Source organism: Chamaea fasciata, unplaced genomic scaffold, assembly GCF_029207755.1.
Source record: "Chamaea fasciata isolate MVZ Bird 193981 ecotype frontalis unplaced genomic scaffold, bChaFas1.0.hap1 SCAF_5, whole genome shotgun sequence".
NCBI lineage: Eukaryota > Metazoa > Chordata > Aves > Passeriformes > Sylviidae > Chamaea > Chamaea fasciata.
This window is the reverse complement of record NW_027094090.1, coordinates 30,489,110-30,515,512: the sequence shown is the minus strand read 5'-3', so window position 1 is coordinate 30,515,512 and position 26,403 is coordinate 30,489,110. Positions and strand designations below refer to the sequence as shown.

At 37.7% G+C, this 26,403-nt stretch overlaps 1 protein-coding gene across 3 annotated transcripts in view; it reads left to right on the top strand.

Moving 5' to 3' along the window:
- Positions 1–26,403, top strand: part of SCAF11 (SR-related CTD associated factor 11) — a 51,349-nt gene that overhangs the window by 1,808 nt on the left and 23,138 nt on the right. For 2 of the 3 annotated variants that reach the window (XM_066183137.1, XM_066183138.1), the window contains exons 2-4: positions 15,617–15,692; positions 16,489–16,643; positions 25,987–26,064. In XM_066183137.1, the coding sequence (XP_066039234.1) occupies positions 15,632–15,692; positions 16,489–16,643; positions 25,987–26,064 (294 nt within the window). In that variant the 5' untranslated portion in view covers positions 15,617–15,631. Of the gene's footprint in view, positions 1–6,710; positions 6,851–15,616; positions 15,693–16,488; positions 16,644–25,986; positions 26,065–26,403 lie in introns of those variants that run through there. The other variant, XM_066183136.1, reaches the window with a different exon arrangement.

Below are 26,403 nucleotides of genomic sequence, written 5' to 3'. Positions count from 1 at the left end.
ATATTGTAGGTGGGGAAGGCTCTTTAGACTTTTAGTCAGAATGTTAAATCTTTTGAAGCTTTCTTTTCAGCAGTTCACATTTGCTGATGTGTCAACTCTCAGAGTGACAAATTACACACATAAGAAATATATCCTTTTTTTTTTTCATGCTTCACTGACCTCAAAGTCTGCTTTGGAACAAGCAGAGCAGGCAACAACTTTGTGTCTGTGTGAGAAAATCTCTCTCTCCCAAATGGTCATGGAAGAGAATGGTTTGAGTAATCTTGGGTTGTCTAGTTTACCTCGTATTCAGATTACCAGATTTCCAATGGTTTCCACCATTGGAAACACCTTTCCAGGTATATGGTGAGTGCTTTGGCCATGATTTTATGGTTCTCCATCATGTGTGAGGGTTGTTGAGTTTGACCCAATGGGCAGTTGTAAGTTTATCTTATTCTCCAGTTAGTCATCTATTGCCTTGGAAACATCTAAATGATAAAGAGTTTCTCTGTGCTCTCAACTGGTTGTAGTTTGATGCAGTTGTTGCATGGCTTTTAGCCCCTGGTTTTATAGAATGTGTAGATGGTTCTGTTCATCATACATGGTTGTTCTTCTCAGGTTACATACATCTATTGGTTTTTGGTTTTATCCTGGTACAGGGTTTCTTTGCAGAATCTTCTCAGTCTTTTGCTGTCCTGAGTACCAAAAAACCCGTGCAAAAACTTTAAATTACTTAAGTTGGCTTTATATAGTAATTAAAGGGTATTTTTTCTTTCAAATAATGATGTATTTAAGCATACTTTATATTAATAGGGGTGAAAAAAACACTGCTGGTAAAAGTTTGAAGGGCTGACTTACCATACCTACACCAAAATTCTTGAAGCCTGGCTTTTTGTCAGTCCACTGTTCAGTGTTCAGATTTTCTTTGCCAACAGTCTAAGGTGAGGGAGAAAAAATTTTCTTTCCAGTTAATACCTATAAAAACATATAGAGCAATTCCTCATGAAGGCTAAACTGACTATTCAGTGCTGTCAAGCACTGTTACCAGTTTTTCTGAATGAATTCTTAAATGGTTATGGTTAATCTGCTAAACTCCTTAAGGCTGAAGTAGATTTTATAAATCTTGACATTGTCCAGTTTTTCTGCCTTTTTTCATTACAGGTTGGAGATGCAGTGTTAAGCATCGTTTGTGCTCATCAGTGCCAGAGATCTCTTAAGTGCATATTCTTTAGAGCACTTCCAAACAACGGCTAGTTCATGGCTTTTCAGCAGTGTAGACACGTTTTGTTTCATCTGTGTGTACTAGTCCACCTTGCCCTGAAGGGCAGTGAGCTTCATTGGAGAGGGTCTGTGTGCAGTGATACTATATCTTCCCTACTTGTTTAATCCCTTTTCACCCAGCTGGGTGAGGATGTGGACACAATTTGCAAGAAAGTTGCTGTATTTTTATACGCTGAACTACTTGATTCTCTTGTGCAGGAACATTGCTACTTCTTAGTCATGAAGTAGCAAGGGGAGGGCTGTAGCTGGAAGATGGAAAGTGACTCTACCTTTCTGTTAGCTAAAGCTGCGGCTCTGCTGTCTCAAACCATTCTGTTTGGGAGGTTTGTCCCCTCTGCATCTGGCTCTGGTGAAGCACCAAAGGCATGATGAGGGTGATGCCTTGGAAGGGCTCTCAAAGGTTGAATGTGCATAATCTGTATTTAAGTGCCCCACACCAGATCCAGAAAGTAGTTTTTCTCTGTTGGGAGCTTTAAAAAAAAACAACCAACCAACCGTGTTGGTTTAATACAGCCTGGCTTTTAGTGGGGGCAGAGGAAGCCATGGAGGAAGCCTACTTCTGAGAGAGAAGCTCCTCAAAACTTCTACTATGTCCAGCAGAGCCAATCCTTGAAGGCTCTGTTGATAGACATAGTGGCTGGCCCAATTAGAGAAGTCGGTAACACCTCTAATGGTGATTACATATTTTAGAAAAGAAAGAACTGTGTGCACTCTCTTTTCTTCTGGTGCTGGGGGTCATCCCAGCACCACAAGTGGCTGTGTGGCCAGGACCACGCAAATGGGACCAGTGTGTACCCAGTACTAGGAGCATCCGTGCAGCCGGGGCTATCTTGGCACGGACTGCAGTGAACTGTGCTTGGCTGCTTTTAACCAGCTGTGCTGTGGGCAGAAGGGCAGAGGAGGTGGCAGCATCTTCTTTTCGGTGCCCCGCATGAAGAGAGGCGCTGAATGGAGCCAGCTCCATGGTGGCCGGTGCTGCCCACAAGGTGCTGGAGGGGACCATGTGGCCGACAGCAAGGGGCATGATGAGCAATTCCCCGATGTGGAGCCCAGACGGGATCAACCTTCCAGCACTACAGAACTCTACAAGAACTTTTTAATTGATAGAACTTGAGAACAAACGAACCGACAAAAAACAATTTTCTTCTGAGTCAGAGAAAATGAAATGATGAAGACGTGTGAGGAGAACAACATGGAGACACTAAGATTGGTGAAAGGAGGGAGGAGGAGGATGAGGTGCTCCGGCATCAAGGCCGAAGTTTTTCTACAAGCTGTGGTGAGGACTATAATACAGCATACTGTTTCCCTGTAATTCATGAAGTGTGGGATGGGGATGTAGAGGTCCACTTGCTGCTCATGAGAAAAGGTGCTCATGCTGGAGCAAGTAGAGGCTGAAAAGCTGAAACCTAGTGGGAGGCTCGAACAGAGAGAAGACCCTTGCTTCCAGAAATAAAGGACCCTTGCTTCCAAAGTAGAGCAACTCATCCTCAAAAGTCTACACCCCATGAACTAATGACCCACAGAAAACAGTAGTGGGAAAATGCTCCGCCTGTGGGAGGAAATCACATTGCAGCAGGTTGGGCGGGACTGCTACTTGTGAGTTAAAACCATGCTAGGAAAGTACACAGAGAACTGTCTCCCATGGAGAGGACACCATGGCACAGTGGAAAAAAAACCCCAAACTCCTTTCTCTAAGTCAATTGAAGAAAGATTTTTTTTTAAAAAAATAACAAACTGACTAAAGACTCCCATGTTTTGTCTCTGTACTGTTGGTGGAAAGGAAGCAGAAGCCGGAGGGAGGAAAAATGTGTTCTAAAGGTTTATTTTAGTTCTCTCATTATCCTATTTGAATTCTGCTAATATATTTTCCTCATACTGTTTAAGCTTATTTTGCCCTTTAGTGGTTTCTCCTTATCTTTTTCTCAACCCATGAGCTCTTCAGTTTTTCTTTCCCCCTCCTCTGCTCAACTATAGCAGAAGAGAAAGTGTGTATAGTTTTTTATGGGTGCCTGGCATTTAGCCAGTGTCAAACCATGATACTAAAAAAAAGAAATACAAAAGAGAAAGCTGCCTCTTCTTGAAGAATTTAAATTTCCTATTCCTTTTTATTGCAATGCATCAAGTTTCCTAAAGACCTTGAATTGGAGAAACAAATTCAATATTACTAAACGTGGAAGCTGTCACTTCTAAACTTGGGAAATTGCTAATTGACTTTGCAAAGGATGATCAAAATACTGCATTTAATTTATTCATGAAACAACTACACAGACACCTGTGTAGGCATTGTACATCTATCTTAGATTTGTGTATGTTGTGCTAAGATGAGTATTTTCACCTATTTATCTTTTTATTAGCAAGTTACACTGTCTCACAAATTTATTTTGATGAAATGGTAGTATTGCTCTTTCTTTTTTTCCTCCACAAGAAAACAGAATTGGAATTTGAACTCAAGAGTACTCTGTCATAGCAAAAATTAAAAAGTAACATTTTAATTTTATGGTTCTGTGATTGGTGGTATTTCTTAACTTTCTGAGATCTTCAGATTTTTGCATGTGTGTTTATAAAAGAATATGTAGAGAGAATTGGGAAGTAGAAATGTCTTCCTGAAGGTGTTTTCTAAAGCCTAATCGTGTCGTAAATTGCAGTATCTGTTCACTTTTTCTAAAAGATGCTAATAATAATGTCTGTCTTAATGCATTTTTTAATTTAAGCGTTGATGAACTCACATTAAAATGCAATGGTTAGGGATGAAAGTACTGCTTAACTGTGATCTGCCTTCACAGGTACTAGTTTACTCAGTAAACCTTAGTGATGCATTTAGCGATATTTGAAACTTTTTCAAGCTAGTACGAAATTGCTTGGAAATGTCAATTGATTTAACCTTTGTTATCTCTCTACTTACTACCTGGGTTTTGTTAGACTGCCAGCAGTAATAAAGAATGTGAAATTCTATGTCATCAGTGTCTGATAGAAGTCTTCATCTCTGTCCGTATCTTTAGATAGCAACAAAGACCAAAACTGGAGCAATGAAAACTGTGCTTTTCTTGCTATGCCACAGGAGAGATGGAGACACTTACATGAAAATGAGTTGAACTGATATTAAAAATCTGGAAGGTGAAGGTAGAATATGAAGGTAGGCATGCAATCTTAATTGGCCTGCTCACTATTCAGAATGAGTAACTTCAGCAGTTCTGGGCATAGGAGGGGCAATGGAGTTCTCCTCTGCTTTTCATATAGCTACTGAATAAGGACTTTCTATATGCAGCTCTGCTTTTTTTAAAACATTCTTGGTTTATCAGTTGTTAGCTAAGAGATAGTGACCATTGTGGATAGATGGGTGTAACAAAAACTAATTGGAAGTCCTATGAAGCAGGTGGAGAAAAGCAATCTGTTAGAGCTACCTTGAGCCTTAGGGCTCATTGGAGTTTTGGCTTAGAGATGTTACCAAATAAAGATACCTATAACAATGACAGTAAAATATATTCTTCTCTTTAAACCTATGCAGTTGTGATTTTTAGGATGCAGTTTCATCAGCCCAAGCAGGAAAGGTACCTTATGCAAGTCTTGGATAAGTTAGTGGGTTCCAGTGGTTATTTTGTGGTTGTTATTCTGTCAAGAACCTTTGAATGACAATGGAGTTCCTCATTGTGGGGAACTTCTAGCATTGATATGGAAAGCTTAAGTTCTTTTTGTAGGTTTGCAATGGCATAGAATAATCAGTTATAACAAAGGCAATGTTGCTTGCTTAAGAATTCACAATAAAGTACTGTTGTGTTGTAGATAATTTCTTGATGCTATGTATATGGTGAAGCCAAAAAAGCGATTAGCGTGACTATCTATTAGACTCACTTCACAAATTGGAAGGAAAGGAAGGAAAAGTGATGGAGTTCAGGTTGTATTTTCAAGCTCAGATCTGAGGTTGCCATCTTGCATTAGTAGTTTGTGTTACCTTTCTTTGCATTGCTGTTTGTGTGAAGAAGGACCTTTTCTTACATTACCTGTCTCCCATTCCTGGCTGGAGTTTTCTAACTTTATTTTAACTGTCTTGAAAGTTATTGCTGAGTAAGACTGTGAAAACAAGATCAACAGAAATTGAAACTGCTCACTCCCCATCTCTCTGCTACATCTGAAATGACACCCAGTGCATTGTTATTCTACAGATATTGTAGGAGATTTTGTACACAATACAATTACGCTTAAAATTATTATAGTAGTCATCAATCCTTCGCAAACTGTTTTTCCACAACTACAACATCTCTTTTTGTTCAGGTTTTGTAAGAGGTTAGTGTAGGTCTTTGACCTGAAATGCTGTTATTCAAACCAAGAAGGAGCTTGAGGACTGTGTTTTTGACACCATAGCTTTTATCTAGTGTGATTTTTTTAAAATGTATACCTCAGAGAGGCAAAAATGTACTTTAAAATGGGGATGTTATTTTCTTTCTTTTGTTTGTTTTTGATTCAGTGTCTGTATATTTTACTTGTAATCTGAAATTTCTTTTTGCAGAAATACTATTTTTTTGAATGATGAACTTGTCATGAACATGACACAAGTCTAAACCCTTGATTTGATGTTTCAAATGAAAGAACAGCATGCTTTTAATGGAGGACTCAAGATCAGGATATTTTTATCAAGGCTGTCTCTGGCGTTCTATGCAATCTTCTGTAGTCCTTTTTTTTTTTTCCATGTAAGTTAAACCATAAAGTTATAGGGAAGCCTGTGCATTGCATAAATTTTGCTAGAAGAATGTTCTTCATTTTGCAGGGGTTCAACATGCAGAGGCTAAAAAATATGGCTGCTGTGGTTTAGGTAAAAGAAAAAATAGTGGTAGTCTGTAGTTGGACAATTGCATGCTGTTTCTTTGCTACATTTGTTCTTTTTGTCTACAGCTCAAGATGCTTCTCTAATCACCTACCACTCTCATTCTGTTTCCCCATTACTTCTTGCATCTTAAATATGCTTCTTGCAGCTGCCCCTGGGCTTTTCATTTGAGCTCAGTCTTACTCCATCGGGTTTGCCCATCATTTTTCCTTGCCCTGTTAAAAGATCTTAATCTTCTCTGCTTCTGTTTTTGCAAGGTCTTCTGGTTCAGCTCCTGCATCCCTGATGTTTGAGTCTGGCTACTTGGGTATGATTAGAATGGCATTAAAAAAATAAAGATGGTCTTTCTAGTTTCTTTAACATCAGAGAGTTGACTGCAACAAGTCCTGCTGTGTTGCCATAGCACTGGCTGAAGTATGCTCATTCATCTTGTGGGAATGTTGTATGTGCCATGTAGCAGTGGGATAGGAACTTCGAATTATTTGTGTATGCTAAGCACAGATCAAGTTTATGGGGTAGAATAATTAAATGTAATGACTAGCAAAGATTTATTGACTAAATGCAAACTTTTTTCCCCCCAGATCTGTGACATGGCTGTATTTGGAAGGGTTACGTGTGTGGAAAGCATGTTACTCTCTGTGACCCACTGCCAAATATCTGCTCTTTGGTGGAAAGCATGAAAATACTAGTGCTTCCAAGTGGCTAGAAAAAAGAACTTAAAAAAACCCACCACTGTTCTTGGAAATGGCTGAGCCATTTTTGCTGACTTTGGTATGTAATGCTATTCCTTCCAGCTGCAGAAGTATGCATGTGACTAAGGAGCCTGAGCAGCAGAAGGCAAGGTCCTGAGTTTAAGCACGTTTGATTTGAACCATGTGCACTATGACAATAGTACCTAATGCCTAATGAGTTCCTGTTATTTGTAAATCTCAATTTCACCTGGTTTAGTCACAGACTACTTAGACGAAACACCTAAGTACTGAATTCTACATTTTGTGTACACTGGTTTCTCTTCCATATTTTTTGTATTATGGTAATTACTACAGTATTTACATGTTTTGTTATCAGGATATTAAATGATGTGACTTAGCCAGTGGCAAACACATGTTCTTCCTACAGGGGTGGTTGTGGTGTTGTGCTTCTTCTGTTGAGAGCCTTATCATACACATGCATGCACAGGAGAAACAGCAGCACAATGCACATTGCATTTTGTTGAAAATACTGGTTTGGAAAGAAAAATAAGGTGGGCTTTTAATTTCTGTGACTACACATTTCATCACCTTGTATCAGCCTTTAGAAGGTTTTATTCATCCTGTCTTCTATATAAATGAAGCTGTTTTTTCCCAAGGGACTTAACTACAGCTCCAATGAATGTTTCCTCCTTATGGCTATTGTGAGCCCAGCTGTATACATCTGTAAAGATTAGGTCTGGGATTGTCTTATATAATTCAGAACATCTTTGGAAAGCAGTGTTATCAGTGCAGACTTAATGAGGAGCTACCCTGCAAAATTACCTTGGTTTAGCATGTAGGGAAGCTGCATGGCTTTGCCTTCACTGCTTTTGCATTGTCAAGAGCTGACAGAAGCTTGAGTAACATAATTTGTCCTCTTGCAGAGTAGGAAAGGCTTTTCTCACACACTTGAGTAGTGTCACTAAAGAGCCAGCTGGGACACAAGCATAACTTTAAATTACAGGTTAGATTGATCAGCTGGGAACATATACTTTGAATCAAATGAAGCTGCACTGTGACAACTAACTCCCCTAAGTGCCTTTTTTTTTTTGTCTGTTTTTATTCTGTTCCTTGCTGACTAACGAGTTTAGCTTTATCTAGTTTTTGGTCTGCAAATTGAATTTACCTAAACACGGCCATTTCACTTGTCACTGGTCACCCTGAAACATACTGATAGTTTAGAGGTGCCACTTAGCTATACTTTGACATGTAATGTCATGTGTTCTTATGAGCTAACCTCACAGCTGCTGCCAGATACTGAAAATCTTAGGGGATAATTGATGTACATTGACTTGCGGAGAAATCTGCTGGAGTACACAGTTTATTATCACCTTAAAACGAGTTCACAGGAGATCCTAAACTTCTGCTATCCATCCTAGTGGAACAAAGTGTTTTATAGCAGACATGCAGAAAGATGAGAAATGAAATTTGCCTCCTGTAGTTCATTACCCATCAGTGCCAGTGGAGTAACTACTTCAGCACCATACTCAGAACTGCTAACTGCTGTGCAAGCTTTTGATCAGTTTTCCTCCAGCTCTTCAAGAGCTTCCTCAGAAAATGGGGCTCCATCTTGTGTGGTAGCATGGTGAGAGCTGATGAAAACAGGGAAAACTTCTTCAGTGTGTTTTTGACAAAGAGAATTAATATGTATTTGAGGTTCTAGCTGTTTTGGTCAAACGTCATAGCTTCTGTGGTTTGCTGGAAGCATCAGTTTTTATATGGCTTGTCCCAGTAATTATGTGGATGCTCCTGAGTCTGGGCAAATCAGCCATCCCATGTTTGTCATCTTTGTGGGGAAGGAGGGGTGATAACAGCATTTCACAAATTTTGGTGCCTGATGTTGTTTTAAGTTAGTTACAGCTTAAAAATTATAAAATGGCTTGTTCTTTTGGATGGTTTCTTCAGATGGGAAGGATGGGATTTGAAATTTTGCTGAAGACTGATAGCTTCATTACTAGTTAACTTTTAGTACAAGATTTTTGACTGTCATTTTGTTACTTCTTATTACTCTTCTGCAACCTACATTCTTATTTTTCTTTATTGCTAGCTAAAAACTAATGAGAACTGGTTACTTGGGGAAGGGAAGGAACATGAAAGTTGGTAGATTGGGAGGCCAGCTGCATGACTGGGATTCTGAGGTTGAAGGGATGCTTCTCCCATGTTTGACTTTCCCAGTACAGAGGGAGTTAGGAAGTTCCTTAATAGGTTCCTGTTAGTGATAGTAACTTTGTTGATATCTGTTGGGTAGTAAATCTTTGCAGTTTGGGTTTCTTAAAGCTTTGGTAAGTTTGTACTGAAGAGCATTATATGGGCTCCATGCTGTTGCTAAGAGCTATTGACAGCAAAGTACAAGTTTTGGAATGTAAGTAAGTTGCCCTTTTTTTCAGGTCGGTAATCTGTCTAGTTCTGTGTTGTAGTGAAGCTTTTTGGATAGTGACTTTTCTAAGTAGATCTAGAACCTGGTTATTCACCCTTACATACATTGAATAGCATCATGATGAGAAAAGTATTACTCATTATGATGAGTAAAGTATTTTTCAATTAATAATCACGAAATGCTAAAGCAACTTGGGGATCAGCAGAAGTTGTCAAGGCACAGATACGTGGAGTGGTACAGCTGACATTGCTAGGCTACCTTTTTACACTGTCCAGTGGACAGAAGTGTTTTGCTTGCAAAACTCTGGAGTTCTGTCTGACTTGTAGCAGCACTTCGACACCCAACATTCTGTAAAAGACATGGTGTCCCCCGCAGTTTATAGAATATTCTCAAATATGTTAGGTCTTATTAAATGGCATCTTTGTTACTACTCTTATTTTTTGCGTAAGTCTTGCAGGTACTCTTTTGTTAAACTTCATTGAGGAACACTGCCTGTTCCACTGGTTTAACAAGAAAAGGTCTGTACTGCAGATTTTGAGACAGTTTATAAACATTATATACAGGAAGGAGATTACTCTGTGTGTGTGTTCACTGTAAGGTTCCAAGTCTTCCATAAAACTCTTGACTTTCTGGATGGTCAGACAGGTTACTAAATGATAGTCACTGCATCTGAGTCACTGCAGCAGTTCTCAAGCACATTTTGATGGAGTTGTGCCTGCCTTCCCTGCTTAGGAGGCTGTTATGGTATTGTCCTGTCCAGTGCTGACTGGACATGAGTGAGTGTTTGCAGCTGATATTCACATTGTTATTGTTGAGTGGGCCACAAAAATGAAATCATTGATTCTAGCAGGGACATAGCTGTAGCCACAACATCTCTAATTGAAGTGTACCTGTCATTATCTTGCTGCAAGATTGTGGAAAATCTGTGGGTAGTATCCACTATGTTGCTTTGGGTAGATTTTTTTTGTGGGTCTTTTTGTGTGTATGTTGGGGTTTTTGTTTTTTTTTTTTTAATGTAGAGAAGGGGAAGAACAACAGACAGCAGTGTACTGTTCAGTATGGTATAGTTCTAGCCATTTGGCTCAGTAGTTTTCTCCAGTGACTTTACCTTGCATTTTCATGGACCTGGCAGCTGATCTAGCTGGGTACTGCTGTGTCCTTGAAGGGGGTGCAGTTTGACAAGAAAGTCTGTGCTTTTTTCCCACCTTACCACTGCCAAAAGGGGCAGTGCCTTTTAATGTCTTCCCTCCCTCGTTCTGTCACTTGCAATGTCTTTGGACACCTGTGGCTCTTAGTGAGTCTGCTCGCCACCACTAGTGGTGAGAAACGTAGCTGCTTCTTTGGGTGGCAGCAAGCTGTTAGATTAGCTCAGCTCTTTTGGGTAATTGCATTCTTAGTGGGTCTGGAAAGAGTCTTTAAATCAGCAGTATCTTCTTGCCTGAATAGCAGTGATTCTTTCCAAGACACTGGATCTACATGAATAGGCTTAAAACACCTATAGAAAAAGATTTCTCTCTTTATTCCCCAAGACATAGCACTAGTCTTTTTCTTTCTTCTCATCTTTGTTGATTCCATTGCATTTGATTTGGGAATGCAGACAAGGTGCAATTTGAGCTTACAAAGAGTAAAGATCCTCTTTAAAAGCCTGCTTTTGAATGTCACCGTTGGTTGTATTCTCACTAATGTGCTGGGCCAAGAGATTTTACTGCACAAAAGAGAAAATCCAGGATAAGTGCTTCCAGATTCTCAATGTAGCCCTCATTTATTGAAGGACAAACAACATTACTCAATTGTCACTTGAAGCAAGTCTACCTTCCAGGCTCTTCTGACAAATCAGAAGTTTTTCCAAATAAAAAATAGAACAACTGTGAAGGTTCTTGATGTACTTAGACAAATATCCAGTAATGTGGGGTCTTTTTCTATTCTTTTTCTTGGTGAGTGTATTGTGTTAGACATAGTGATACAAGTAGGTCAAAAGCTTTTCAAATGTTCAACTACCATGGCAAATTATAAGTGTTTTCTCAGCCCACCTCTTAGATACCACAAAAGTTCTGGCAAAATGTTTAAAAATATTCATCAGCAGCTGGATATTTTCCCACTAATGGTCCAGAGATTAGGATGAGCCTTTATGAGGAACTTCAGAGGATACATGTTCTGCCTTTAACTACTAAAACTACAATGACAAAGACCACCACCAACAAAAATCTGGTTTCGTAAACGTGTCTAGTTGTTGAGATCTGTTTTCTTTTAAAAACATATTTACTGAGGGAGCAGCTTAAACCCCTTTCCCAGGTTTCTTAATGACTGTGAAAATGCATAGGGAGAAGCAGAGTCCTACCTATTACTGCCCAAAATTTTGATGGGAGTAAAGGGTGTTATTGTTGTCTATTAAGCAAGTAAATTCTGTGTACTAAATATATGCCTGACTGTTGTTTCATAATTGAAACTGATTGTTTCTTGAGTTATTAAAAAATCAAAACACAACCAAGAGTCCCCCAAGTCCTTTTTAAAATAAAATATTTTTAATAGAAACAGAACAGTCAAAATAAGTTGCTACTCTGTGTATTAATGCGACATGTATCTAAGAAGCTGAAAGTTCGATTACAAATGTTTCCTGAGTTAAATCTGTTGCAGAAATGAGTAAGGTATCTTGGACATCGTTTTGCACTTTCTCATTGGAGACCTTGTTGCGTGTGTTCTTGATTTCCATCCCCCTTTCCAGCTGAACTGGGGCACTTCTGTGTAGATGAGTCTCTAGAGAGTTAGGAAGAGTGTATTTAGTTGTTGGCATTTTATTTACTGGGCATAAAGAATGCTTTTAAAGACTTTGTCTTGCAGTTAGGCAAAAAGGAGGCGTGTGCTAATTTCATGTGTCACTTATAACTAGGCTTCTGTAATGTTTTAAATCCAATGCTTTTTCTATGTCTATTTTAGATTTTAGGATAATAGATTCATTAAGAACTTAAGAGGCATGACTTTGAACAGACCAAGTCTTTTCTTTCCATGTGCACAATGAATTAGTGTTGAAATACATCTGCATTTTTAGGTTGTGAGTTGTATGAAGTAGTTTGTGTGAATCACACTTGTACTTTTGTGATATAGGAAATAGTTTAATGTGTGCATGGCACTCTACTCTGCTTTGTGGAGTTAAAGTTCTCTATGTAGCTGTGTTCCTCAGATGGAGAGTGTCAAATGTATTACCACAATCTACAGCAAACTTTCTTTAAGCACTTTGGTTGGCAGATGCATTCCATGAAAACAAGAACAGGAATTTCGTTTCCTTGGAAGAATAGCCTGGAAACTTAAGCATTTGATTATTTTAAGAGAACAGGGAAATGAGGTAGTGTTGTGTACCTGTGCTAGTGTCTCTGATCACTGTTCTCAGTTTAATATACTAGAATACCCTTGAGTTTCTGTCAAATATGAAATAAAGAAAGACATTTCTCTTAGAAGGTAATCCCATTGAGAATGTACCAGCACCAGAAAAGTACCATCTTGGCTGTAACGCTGTGCTGTCTTTAGACATTCTTAGGAAGGATTATCTGTAGGGTTTGGAGAGGGGGGTGTGTGTGTGTGGGGGGGGGTTTGTTTGTTTGTTTTTGGTGGGGGGTTTTTTTTGTTTGTTTTTTTGGGGTTTTTTTTGTCAGCATACAGCATAAACATAGTATAGTGCTTGTTGCTGTTTTGTCACATTTTGGGAAAAATAAGTATTCTGTTTTCCATGCTGTCTGCTCTTTCTAAATCACCAGGTTCTCTTTTCCTAGGTCTGCTTTTAATCATATAAATTTAATAACAGTCCAGTGTTGACTCTTCTGCTGTTCTAATGCCTATGGTGCACCTTTTAAAGCAGTGGAGAAAGCAGTCTTTTCCAAGTTAATTTGTTAAATAGTGTGTAAAATTTGATGATTTCTTTTACTTTATTTATAAAAATTTCTGTGGTATTAAATTCCTCTGCTGTGTTGTGTGAAATGCCATGTCAAACTGACAAAAGTTGTGCTGTGCAAAGTAATCTGTGAAATGCATTAGCACTACTCACTATCTGTTTAAATTATAGGCTTGTGAGAAGGATGGGGTAACACCACATAGATGTTTTCAGTTGCTGTATGTTGTGGATTTACTGATACTCTGTCAGGATTTTAGGATTTCTGTTTTTCTAATTATTGGAGGTGTGTCAGAATTTCTGGGATGTCTGTATCTTGAATGAGTACAATGGAATAAAAGGTTATTCTTTCTGGGGAAAAACAAATTTGAAGAGCTTCTGTGTTCTGTTTCTGCTATCTGTTTTAGGGAATTCTGGACCTCTGTTATAATCATTGTGAACTCAAAAGCTACTCCTTAATTTGGTGTCTAGATTGTGTCTGTTTAAATAATTTTCTGTGTATGTATGCGGAGTGCAGAATTCTTGATCTTGTCTTGAAACTGACTCAGCTTTAAGGTGTCCTGGGACTTGTAGAGTTGAAAGATGTTTGAGTACAGCTTGTGGAATTTTCTGCTTTTGCAAAGCATTGCTGAGGTTTTAAGATGTAGAGCAGAAGGGATGTTCTTATGTTTTATGTATAAAAACATCTATACCACACACTGCTGCATGATTTACACATTCTAGGGCCAAAGCCACTTGTGCAAATCAGAGTGAAAGCAACAGACCACAATCTCCTGAATTCAAACGTGGTTTTGGTGGTCTTACCTGTCCTAATTTCATTCAGATTTTGCTTGTTGAAGGCATTAAATTTTAAAGGAGCAGCTTGACTTGGGTTGGGTTTCCTTTTGCTTAGCTTGCAAACGGTGGAGGTCTGGGCAGTGGTTGTTTTGCCAACAGAGCTTGCCTGTATCTTACGGCATTGGCTGCAACTCAGTCAGTGTTAGTGTTAGTGCTGGTAACCAGCCTACAGTTGATGCCATGTATTAATGATATCTTTTGAAATAATTTTAGATATAAAAATGTGATACCAGTGTAGGGGGAAAATCCCTTAAAGCTAGGCTTTTCTTTCCTTGGCCCTTCACTTTCCCCTACCCTCAGCTGGATTGATTCCAATGTTCCCTTTGGGAAATCAAAAAGTAATTTCTAGCAGGAAAATTGAAGCCGTTTTGAATTCTAATGACAGATTGCTAACTAGTTTTACAGTTTTGACCACTTATTTAGCAAACTGTCCGTGTTTTGAGACTCACAGATCTGAGTCCTGATTTCTTGGGTTGCCTAAGAAAATGAAAAGTATATGTGATGGGATTGTGCAGCAGTTGCTTTTCTTACTATATAAAAGATCATTAAAACACTTCCTGCTGCCAAGATCAAGCAATAAAGACTTGATCAGAAGAAAAGTTTGGGGAAGCAAATTATGTGTCTTCCTCTTCTGGATGTCTTGGTGTTAAAGGGAAAATATTGTAGTTTCTGAGTGAAATAGGAGGAAACTTAGTTGAGGCGTGCATTTGTGGCAGTTTCAGCTCTGTCCTGCTGCTTTGTCTAGCAAACGTGTTGAAGTGTGAGAGTAAACCTCAGTTGGTTTGTTTCAGATTTGGATGCTTAAGTAGCAGATCTTGATAATCTGATTTCTTCAATGTCTTCTGAAGTTTTAGTTTGTCCTTTTAAATACTAGTATTTTTTAAAGCTTCATATAGTTTTGAAGAAACCTTGTTCCCTCTGGGGCTTGGGTTGGAGCTTTGAGTATATATTATCTCTGCTGTGACTACAGGAGTTTGAAATGAGATATAGATACTTTTTTTTCAAGTGTGTTTTATTTTACATGTCTTAAGTAAGCCTCCAAAGAACATATACTTGCTGTTTCTTATGCAGGGTCAAATTCTTTCAAGCTTTGTGATGTGGATCACTGGGATGTACTTTATCTCTACTATCTCCTTCACAGAACAGATAAAAAATGAATCCCCATTCATGATACTCCACTGCGTCTGTGCTTGTGACCTGTCCCTTGTTTGACACAAATTTCTCTACAGGTTTTACTGAGTGCAAATAGTTTGAGTTATTTCCTTATTGCTTTTGTCATACAAATATAAGCAGCTTTAATTTTTCTCGCTTGCCACTGGTATGATGACTCTAGGTTTGTGAAACAACCAGCTCATCTGATGCTTGAGTTTAAAGTTTGTGGCTTCAACTATTTGCTTAGGGCAGTTTGCAGGTGTTACTGCAGTGTTGCATGGGGTGGTTTGCATGGAAACTTAGCAATATGTTTAATTTTTAAAAATAAAAGCACCAGTGGTAGTCTTAAAACACTGCAAAACCTTGGCATCTGTTGAACAAAAGCAAATTTTGACATAGAAATATCAGTTTCTAGACAGTAATAATGATACTTATGAATTGCAAACATTCTAAATGATCCCTTCTAATATCATGTATTTCTACTCTACAATGGAGAATACTCATTGGTTTTTTTTTATTTTCAAGTTGCAATCTAAATGAACTGCTTCTCTATTTTCCAGATTTCATTTTGTAAGATGAAGAACAGAAAGCAATGTATTCAAGATACTGAGGATCAGACGCATGGAGACATGGAAGGTAAAGTTTGTATGTGTGAAAATATTGAAGCATATTATTCATGTTCAAGCTGTAAAGGTCTGATTTTTTTCATTTGTTCTCTCAATCAGTATGCTGCTTGTTTTGAAAGAAGTTGTGTAAAGATAACCACTATCTCATAATATTTGGCGTTGGCCCCCCATAATTTCCTGTGTCTTCTCTTGTTTTTACTTGTTAACTTCTAGTAGCAAAACAAAAATGAGAAAATGATTAATTCAGAGTAAAATTTCTTGAAGAAAAGTTCATACATTTTTGTATTCTGAAAACACTTTAACTGTAACAAAATCAGGAGCATTTTTTATTTAATGTACATGATTAGGTAAATATTTGAAGATACTCAGATTAAAACAGTTCTAAGACAGAAAAACTAAAGTAAGGTAGACCATGTGTCTGTGAGATAATGAATATAGAATATGCTGGTGTAATTTGTCATGGGGAGAGTGCAAACACACGAGGCGAAAGAACTTAGGAGAATTATGTCTAAATGACTTAATAATCAGTAGGAAACACTGTGATGCTGCCTGTAATTAGCTTCCCTTTGTTTTAATGGCAAAGACTGGTACAATAGTCTATGAAATAAGTTGCTTAGCTTTTTTCACCTGAAACACAGTTTTCTGTAGTTAAAAGCAAGCTGAATTCAGGTTTTCAGGTCTAATGCAGCTAGGAAGTTGGCCAGAGGAACACTTGAAAGAATTCTTACTTCTTTATTATTTAAATCTAGAAGGACTTTGTTTCTAAAACTGTCAAAACTTCTAAGTGTCGGTGTTAATAATACCAGGTGAAGAGAAGGAGGAATGCTGTTCCTGTTGTACTTTATTGTATGATGGCAACACGTGCCCCATCTGTCTGAACTGCCTTCTAGAGCAAGAGATTGGGTTTCCTGAGAACTGCAGTCATACCTTCTGCATGACTTGTATTCTTAAATGGGCTGAGGTAAGACTGAGCATTAAAGTGTGTTTTTATTTTTCAGTGAAATCTATTGCATCTAATACCTACAGATATATTTTTAAGAAAGTTACAGATTTTGGCTTTGCACAGGAGTGTTCAATGACCAATTTGTCAGATTCTGGAAAACTTTCTTCTTAATGAGATAAAGTATTTTGTGTTTTCTTTCACTAGACAATCTTACTTACTCTAGTAACTTAAAGGTTGCTAAAGATGAGGGATAAGTAAACAGATTAGTGTTGGCTGTTTGGAAGATCAGACATTATTATGTCCGTGCTATAATATTGCATTGTTATTAGCTTAATCTTACTTTGTGATAACTTTTATGCTGTTTGTCACAGTGTCAACTCAGGGCTGGGACCAGTATGTATTCATGTTAGTGTACAAAATGAGTGATACAACCTTAGTTTTCTAACCGTAAAGAGAATTCAGCTAAAAGGTTTATTACTGCTCTGAAAAAAACACATTTTAATGATGGCTGGTTTTTGTTCTGTCAATAACTTTGTAGATAGTTGTCCTGGTTGAGGGCGAATTTGGGAGAAAACCCCCGAATAGGTTCCTTCCAGGAAGCAGACTCAAAAGGCCCCTCCCCTCAGCCAGTCTGGGAAAAGAACTTCTTTGAACAAAAGTGGAAAAAACGATTTCTTTAACAAAGTGCCCACAAGCATAAAGAATGAACAATAATAAACCATAAAACCTCTCGTTCTGGAGTGAGATGGCAAATTGAGAAAGTCCTTGCTGTGGGTGTAGCTCAACTCGGTCAGTCCCTTATTTGTCCCTCTGGAGGTCCAGGCCCTGGTGGGCCACAGGTGAGAGCTCCCCGGTGCTCCTCTGGGTCTTTCAATCCAGAGTAGGTTCAAACAATCCCAAGAAAAAGGAAAAAAAAACAAAACAAAAAAACAACCAGTCCAGGAAGCTTCTTTGCCTCAGCTAGCTAAACTAACTAAAAGCAAAAAAGATTTCTCTCCAGCCACTGTCCGTGCCTCAGACAAACAACACTATCCCGAGAAAAAATGTGGAGGAGTGAACACTGTTTTCTCAAAACAAACCGTGTGCTTCTTCTTTCCCGGCTTCACTCCCAAAACCAGTCTTAAAGGCACAGAACTCAACATACAGCACACACAGAACAGACAATTGGGGATACAAGCATCATAAAGTCACCCTAGGACAATAGTTCTGGAACCTTAACGAGAAATAACTTGTTGAAAAAATCCTTGATGACCTTGTTCTCTATAGTCCTTTTCCCTCACCTATGTCATGCAAGCGTTGCATTCAGTCTGGTGTCTTTACCTTTCCTGTAACTTTTTCAGTTACCAGTATAAAACACCAAATTAATATTGCTTTGTACTGGGATGACTGGGGTTTGCTGCCTTTTGTGGACTTGAATTAGTTTGTCATTTTAGTGAAACCACTGTTTGGTTTCTTTGCAATATCATTCTTTCGAAGTAAATGATGATTTTGGTTGCAGTGTTCCCTTCAGAAGGTTGGTATCGTTTGTCTGTGTATATATATGCAATATGCTTATTCTTGCTATGTTTTTAACCTTAATTTTTGTGCTATTTATTACTGAAAGCCAGTGATAACACAGTTTTCTGAAGAATTTATATGAACTTCAGGGTATTTAAAAAAAGGTTATTACATTAAAATTGCTTTAGATTTACAAACCAGATAATAACCAAAGTTTCCTTTGCCAGATTTTCTGTTTTGCATTCAATTCATTGGAGCAATTTTATTTGTAAGGGAAGAGGAAATTCTCACCTGCAATTTTACCCTGAGTGACTTAGCTGGTTGCTATAATGACAGCTGAAAAGTATTTAACAGTGACATGTACAGGGAAGCAGTACAGTAAATTGGCTTGCTGCTGGATTCGAGTTTATTCACATTGTCTAACAGATGCTTTTAAGCCTAACGAGGAGGAGAAATTTTCTTGTTCTAAAGGGGCAGATGAATGATATGACATTTTTCTTATCACGTCAGTTTTATTTTTTGTGGTCTGAAGTGCTATTCAAATAGAATAAAAGCAACTTCTCTTAAGAGTTGACAGGTAAAGTAGATGTGATGCCATGAAAAAGATGTGGAGGAGTTTCTAAAGCTACATAAGACTGCTGCTGCTTTTCACTAGTGACATCAGATAGGTAGAGCCAGCCAGGCTTCCTTTTCTGAGGTTACTTGACAGTCAGGCCTGTTGAGTTCATGGAACTCCACTGCCTAATTTAGTAGTTTTAATTAAAAGTAAAGCGATAAATAAGTGTTGAAGACTGGCTGACAATTCAGAGGCTTCAGCTCTGAGAAGCAGATGAGATTCTAAAGATTTGAACGATTGGAAAATATAAGCATGTCACCATTTAAAACATGCTGATGCTGTGTGCTTTTTGCCTGTTACTAATATTTAGTTACCGAATGTGTTCTTTTTTGAGAAGTGTTGTGTAAGGTTTAGCTTTCTCTGGTTCTTGGTTGATCATAACCATAATTTAAGTCATTCTGAATAATGAAGATGCAAAAAAGATTCAAAAATTACCTGCTGTTTAAAAAACACACTGGCTGATTCTGGGTAAGGATTAAGGGTTTTTTTTTAATATAAGCAAATTGCTTTTAGAAATGGTATTTTCTTATTTAATTGCTGGAGAAAAACAAAATTGAGAAGAAAACTATTGAATGAAATCTTTTTAAAAAAGGACTAATATTCACATTATTTGACATATTCTTTTGTGTATCTTCATTTGTGCTCTGTACACTTAGAGGCTTTGCCAGCAGTCTGTGTTCAAGCTGGATATTTCTTTTATTTTTCTGTGTGGCATCTGGACTTCTAAAGATAACAGGAGAAGCTAGTTCTTGAAACTGTCGTTTTCAAATTGTACATAATCATTGTTCTCCTGAGAGTTTATGGCTTTTGTGTATGACTGTGTAGTCTAATCAGAACCAGGGTAGTTTAGGCAGATGATAAAGAGTTTTACTGTTCTGCTCGCTCTTCAATTTGCAGGAGTTTTTCAACATTGTAGCTGCAGTCAAGTGTCCTGTATCAGCACCTAAAAGAAAAGTGAGGGGCAGACCAAGAATCCACAAAGTAGTTAATCTTGAGACTAACTTTTAATATGTCCCTTGAATTGTTCTGCTCTCTTTGGCTGTGTTAATTATGGCATTTGAGAGCATTGCTATGCAAAAAATTCAGTTGCCTATACTATTAAACTCTTCTATACCATTAGACTGTCAACTTGTGTGCCTTTGGCCATGCTAACTAGTGCTCTCCCAGTCACTGCTGGGCAGCGCTGGGCTGGCAGACTGCTGGGAGCTGATTTCAGTAGGCACGTAAAGATTGACATAAATGTTTGTCATCATGTGTCAGCTGTCAACCACTTCTGGAGACCAATATGGTGTAATTTACTAATGAAGACTTTTCATGCTCGAGGCTTTGTATTTCAGTGAGTCTGTGCTGGAAGATCATAAAAAGTAAAAGGTGTTAAATGAGGAGCTGAGGTTGCTGGACACACCCTTTGGTGGGAATTAGAAGGACAGTGTAAGTGAAGGGTTGCTTTCAGTATAAAGAGCATGTATGTGGTAACATTATTCTGGCCACAGAAAAACAGGGGGGAGGGTGTAGCCAACAACAAAAATCCCCTATCTAGAGTCTTCAAACACCATCAGTAATGTCATGTTACACCAAAGGAAGCAATTACATTAATGTGTTTCTGTCATCTGTAAAACTATTAGTATATTCAAAAATAGTTGGGTCAAAACTAATTTTTTAAACTTTTTTTTTCCTGATAAACTTGTGTTTTGTATTTTCATTGGTAAGCACGTGTTTTAGTATATAATAATTGGTTTTGAAAGGATTTAAGTGAAACTGATGCAAAGAAAAGTTAGTTAGGCATCTGTGGCAAACATGCACAAAGTAGTTAACACCACCTCAGCTAAGACAACTGGTTTAGCAGCTGTGGTATCTTGCCTGTTTGCATTAGAGAAAAATCTCTACCTTTGTTTTCCTGTTCTATTCAAGGAAAACAATCTTAGAAACAATAAATATTTACTGTAGGCTTTTTAACTTCCTTTCTGTTCTTCAGAGTGCTAATAAATGTATCAGAGATTTCTATCTCTATTCTTCTATTAATTCCTCTTATGAATTATCACAAGATAAGTGTGTTGAAGAAAAGATTGGGTGTGTTGTGTGCATTATTGCAATGTTTGTGTAACAGACATTGATTTCAGTGACCCTCACCTACCAAGCTTATTTATCTCACGTTCTGGTCCTGGTTTCCCTCATTATTTTTTCCCCATCTGAAGAATGTGAAAGGGAAGCATGTACAATCATAAATTCTCCAAAGTGTTGGGGCATGTTCAGGTAGGCCCTGTAGAGGATCTGTGGTTGAGTAAACAAAACTAAGCAGTTGGCACAGATAGCTGTCTTGCATTATGTTTCTAGTGGATGTTCCTAGGTGTTTTATTCATAGGTTTTGATGTTCAGTTCTTAGAGCAGTTGCTGCCTTCATGCTCATGCAAGGTTTGGATCATTGAGTATGTGGCGTATACTATTGCACATGTATATTCTTCTGAGCTTAAGGAGAGTTACCTGTATGATTACTGGGATTCTTAATGTGTATTCTTTCTGATCTAGATTCTTTTATTCCTAAAGGATTTAGGAAGGAATCAGTTCATGTGGCAATAATCTCCACAGTGGTCTGCGGTACAGAGCACTGTGGGCAAGATTAAGATGACACTAATGAACGAAACATAGATTGCATTCAAAGAAACACAACCTAAAACCCCAAAAATAATAGTGGAAAAAGCCTTATTGTTCAAGTATACCCAAAGTGATCTATATGTAGACAGTTCATCTGAGAACTGATATTCAGAAAAACTGTGTTAATCAAATTGTTTCAGAAAGTGTAGATCTTAGATTTTACAAATTATCTGTTTGCTTTGTAGTTGTTCTTGGCTATTTCCCTGCTTAAGCAGGGGGTTGGGCAAGATGGCTTCCAAAGATCTCTTCCAACTTCAATCATTTTGTGATTTTGCAAGAGCATTTGTGTAGCAACTTTTGGATGTTAATACTGTTGAAGTGCAGTGCAGAAGTCTGAATGGTTTTCATTTTACTCTAGTTCTTCCAATAGTGTCAATACAATTAAACTTAATTTGTCAACACTTTATGGCAATTTTGAACTTGGAATGAATTTTGGAACTTAAGAACTAGCCAGCTGTGTCATGTAGGTAGAGACAAGAGAACTGTTTAGATTTGTAACTAGAGTAATCTGCTGATTATGTGGTCCAACTGCAATCTGTTACTTTGCACTCTGTATAGTGCAAAAAAGACTCTTGTCAGAAATAGTGCTTTCTTAAAGTATAAGTATGAAACCTCTAAAGGTACTTGCTTTTTAAAAGTAGACTGAAAAAGGAGTAATTGTAAGTTTTTACATGTTTCTAAAAAACAGTGCATTTTCTGATGTCTTCCTACTTTCATTAAAATGTGGAGAGGGTGTTTCTCACTGCCTGTGGTGTAATGGTCTCCCTGTTCACTGAAGCTGGAGGTGGAATTGTGGGCTTTTTGCTGTACTGTTATTACAAAGTGAAGTAAAATATACTGGCAATGCTTTAACAGTCTAAATCTCACTTTAGCCTGAATTTAGTTAGGAGAATCTAGTATTATTTGTGTTTAACAGACTATCTAAGAGTGCAGGATCATGTTTCTTTTTGTATCAGCTTTTCAATACAAAATTTGGAGAACAGACTTTATTATGAGCCACTTGAAGAAAAAAAATTGGGGGAGGGATTTACTGCAGCAACTTGAATTCTGTCCTTGCATCTTGTTAGTACTTGTTATGAAACCTCAGAACATGGAACTTGATGAGATGGGGATACCTGTCAAAGTTATTTTATCAGCCAAATGTGTTTTGAGGTTAGCTTGCACCTGTTTGTATAGCCTTCTGAAAATTCCTAGCTGGAATATAGTAACCGCTTCAGCCTTTTGCCTACCTCAGTTTGTTCAAATGCTGTTTGAAGTGATGCAGTTAAAATAGAGAACAATTGCTCCTTGAGTTTAGAGATCACAGTTCTGTGTTACTCTAGCAGTAATAGGAAGATAGAAATTAGGTTATGCCTGTGGAGCTAAAGTAAGATTTTTCTAGAGGGTCATAAAAATACGATTATTTTTTTTTTAAATCTTAAAACCGAACATACTGCTTGTGGATAACTTTTCAGGGCTTGCAGATTTTTGTGAATGCTTACGTATTTTATGAAGTGAATTCTTCAGATATCACAGAATGGGTGAAAGGATAAATCACTGTGGAGTTATCAGGTTTAACAGGAAAACTCTCAATAGTTTCATGTGGAGAATAAAACAATCAAAGGGATTTTGAAGTGTAGCTCACGTGTGCTGAGCTACTAGTGTGTGTTTTTCCAAGGAAGGAACTGTTGGGAAGCAAAGCAAAGCAGGTCACTAATACAAGTGCTGAGGTTCTAATGATATTGATGATTACATTAAATACTGCATGCTCTGATTTTTAAAGCTATGGTAAAGAAAGATATTGTAAAAATCTGTCGTTCTTCTAAGGTTGTGATACATTTCACATACCCCCTCCCTTGTGCACAATAAAAGTGGCAGCTGTTCCTCAGACTTGTTCCATCTCAGCATCTTATTTCTTTTTAAAATGTTCTTCATCAAAAAGTACAGTGTACATTCACTATTACTTACAATGCTCCCTGAACAGAAAACTCAGAAGACTGGAATTGCTAACCTGTCTTTGATGAAAGAAGACTCAACACCTTTGTTACCTGAATCATGTTCCCAAAAAACATGAGAGATGAGTTAAAGGCCACCACTCTTCATCATTGCTTCTTGTAATGAACATTGACTTTTTTACCTTTATTCCTTTCTGTAGCAGTATAAATCCTGTCTTGATGTTGGGAAAAGGGACAGGGGAAGAACTTTGGGTTTTTTCTTCCATTTTTTCCCAACGCTTTAAAGGTTTACTTCTATTTGTCGGCAGCCAGGTGAGAGCTGATGCGTGTTTAGACAGCAGTAACCTCTAGTTTCCCTCCGAGTACCCAACAACTGTACTCCAGCTGGGGATTGGGAGTGTACAGCCAAACATCCTGAGTTTACTAGAACTTCTCTTGTGATAACGTTGTCAGCTTACAGAAAATGCTAAGGCTATAAAAAGCAACTGAGTAGGAGTGAAAAGAGCATCTCCTGTTTCTGAGCATGTGAATCTAATGGTAGTTTTTGACTCTGCCAGAATGTTTTCCTCCCTTTCTATGACCGTGTAAAACTGTATTAAGTTGTTAAACATTTATTCAGAGGAACTGAACATTGAACATCTTTCTAGTGGAGCAAAACCAGTTGTTATTTGGATTGCTGCTAGTATCACTTGGTATTCTATGATACTTTATTGCAATGAATAAACATAACTTACAGTGACTTAAACTTGGGAAGATAACTTGACATTCATGTGTAAATTTAATGTAGGAAGAGATTGTATTGGATACACATTTCAGCTAAGGTAGATCCTGAAATGAGAATAAAAATGGCGAAGAAAAATAAATTCCTTCTACCTATCTTTTACAATCTGGTATATCTAAGAATAAAAGTATGTACCTTGATGTTTGCAGTGGATTCAGAAGCTACAGTGCATTACATGCTATCAAATATCCCGATGGAACATTGCACTACTGTGTTACTGTGGGTTAGCTGTGCCTTGACTACAGGACAAAAACTGTCTGAGTCCTTAGGGAGCTGGCTTAATTACCCAATATGCTTTTCTTATCTGGGGCCATGACACTGCAGAGAACAATGGTATCCCCCAAAAGAGGAAGGTTTTAGTTGGGATAAAATACCAGAGCATCAAAGGGTAGGTAATGGCTTTAACTTACATTCTTGTTCCTGAAACTACCCCTGGGTTTTTTGTTGGTTGGTTGTTTGGTTTGGTGGGTTTGGGTTTTCTTAAAATCAGTCCAATTTGGTTCTACATACTTCAGTTGAAATCAGAATGCTCCATGACTGGGGGCTGGTATATGAAAGAGAAGTTGAGCACTCTTTGAAATTGAGAAAAAAAACAGAATTAACAGGAAAATTAGAAGCTCCAATGAAAAGATAGGAATGAAGTTCACCACTAAATTTTGGGGCAGAGTTAATATGCAGGTTTTTCACAGCTGCTTATGCAATTCTAGTCTGCATCTTGCTTGCATAGATACCCTGGAGCTCTCTAAACTGCAGAAATTACATGTCTCTTGCAGTTCATATACTGGGTCTTGTTCAGTGCATGAATTAGGGCTGGAGACTGAGTGTGTGTTTTGGTTTTTTATTTTGTTTTACAAGTGTTGAACTGAGCCTCTGAAGGCCAGTGGAATTAAGGTGGGTGTGGAGGGTGTAATGATGACAAAACCCCCAAACCAAAGAAAGAACCACGTGCCTACAGCAAGCATGTCTGGAATTAAAAGGAATAAAGGGTTCTCTCACAGCAAAAGTTAATATCCAATGTAGATTTTTCTTAAAGTTGATTCACTACATGATCCACCTGGGTGGAGCTTCAGTTGAAATTTCCCATTTCCATGGTTAATAGTGTATTATTGTTCTCTGTGTGTGTGTGTGTTTTATCTGATGTAGTGCAGCCTCAATAAGAGAGCATTTAGGTGATCAGGGAAAAACAGTAAATCGCTATTTCCATCAAACAGTAGGGTAAAATAGCCTTCAGTTCCCTTTTCTTAAAAATTGATTTATAAAACTTAAAACATGTTACATGTGGGAATCTGTTCTCTGCCGACTGCAACAAAAGAGATGTGTTACAAGCACTGTTGGCTTTTGGCCTCACCAGTTTTATGTTTTGGAGCCTACACAATGCAACAAAATTCCTGTTGAAAATAATATTAAGAAATAAAATGTTAGAACAATATAAAATGTAGAGGACTTTGCATGTTGCTGTGCTTTTCAGTACGTTATCAACATTAATCTTACATAGGTTCCAAAGCAGCGTACCAGCTACTAAGAAAAATTAGCTTTATCCCAGCCAAAATCAGGAAGCATTGGTATAAAATCAGTTACCTAAAAGGAATTAAAAACCAGAAAATGAAGATAACTTGATGTAAAATGCATTAAATGCTTTTCCTTTTTTAAACACCGCTTCTGTGTTACATTCTTGTTTGCTTTAGATTTTTCCTGAAAGGGCAATCTGCATATATGGAACAAAATACCAAGTGTATGGATAATGTGTCCAAATGCATTCTTACTGCGAACAAGCTGGGATTTTGTGTGCTTCTCTAAGCTACTGTAATACCGAGTAAAAGTGTAGCAAATTGAGGCTTCTCTTAGCTCATTACCGAATTTGTAATAAAAATAATGTTTCAGACACAGGCTTCATGTCCTATTGATCGCAGACCGTTTCAAGCAGTGTGCAGGCTGGATGCATTGGATAAGCAGATAAAGGTATGTTCCAGACTTATTTTCTTAAATAACTTTCATTGTAAGAGCGTCCAAGTTATGCTGCAGCTTTTTATTCATACAAAATGAAATGTGTTGCATTAAATAAGCTTTCCTAACAAAGCAGTTACTGTTGCAATGTTTCTATTACATATTTGAAGTGAGGAATTATTCTTAATTATATTTTCAGAGCAAGTATTTACCATAGTAATAATAATCATAAAGCTGCTGTTGCCACTTTCTAGTATCTTTGAGCATTCATGATATATCCAAGATTAGAAGTATAGTAATTGCTCTCAAAGTGTTTTGCAAACTAGGTTTTGTAAACAACTGCTATACCAATTA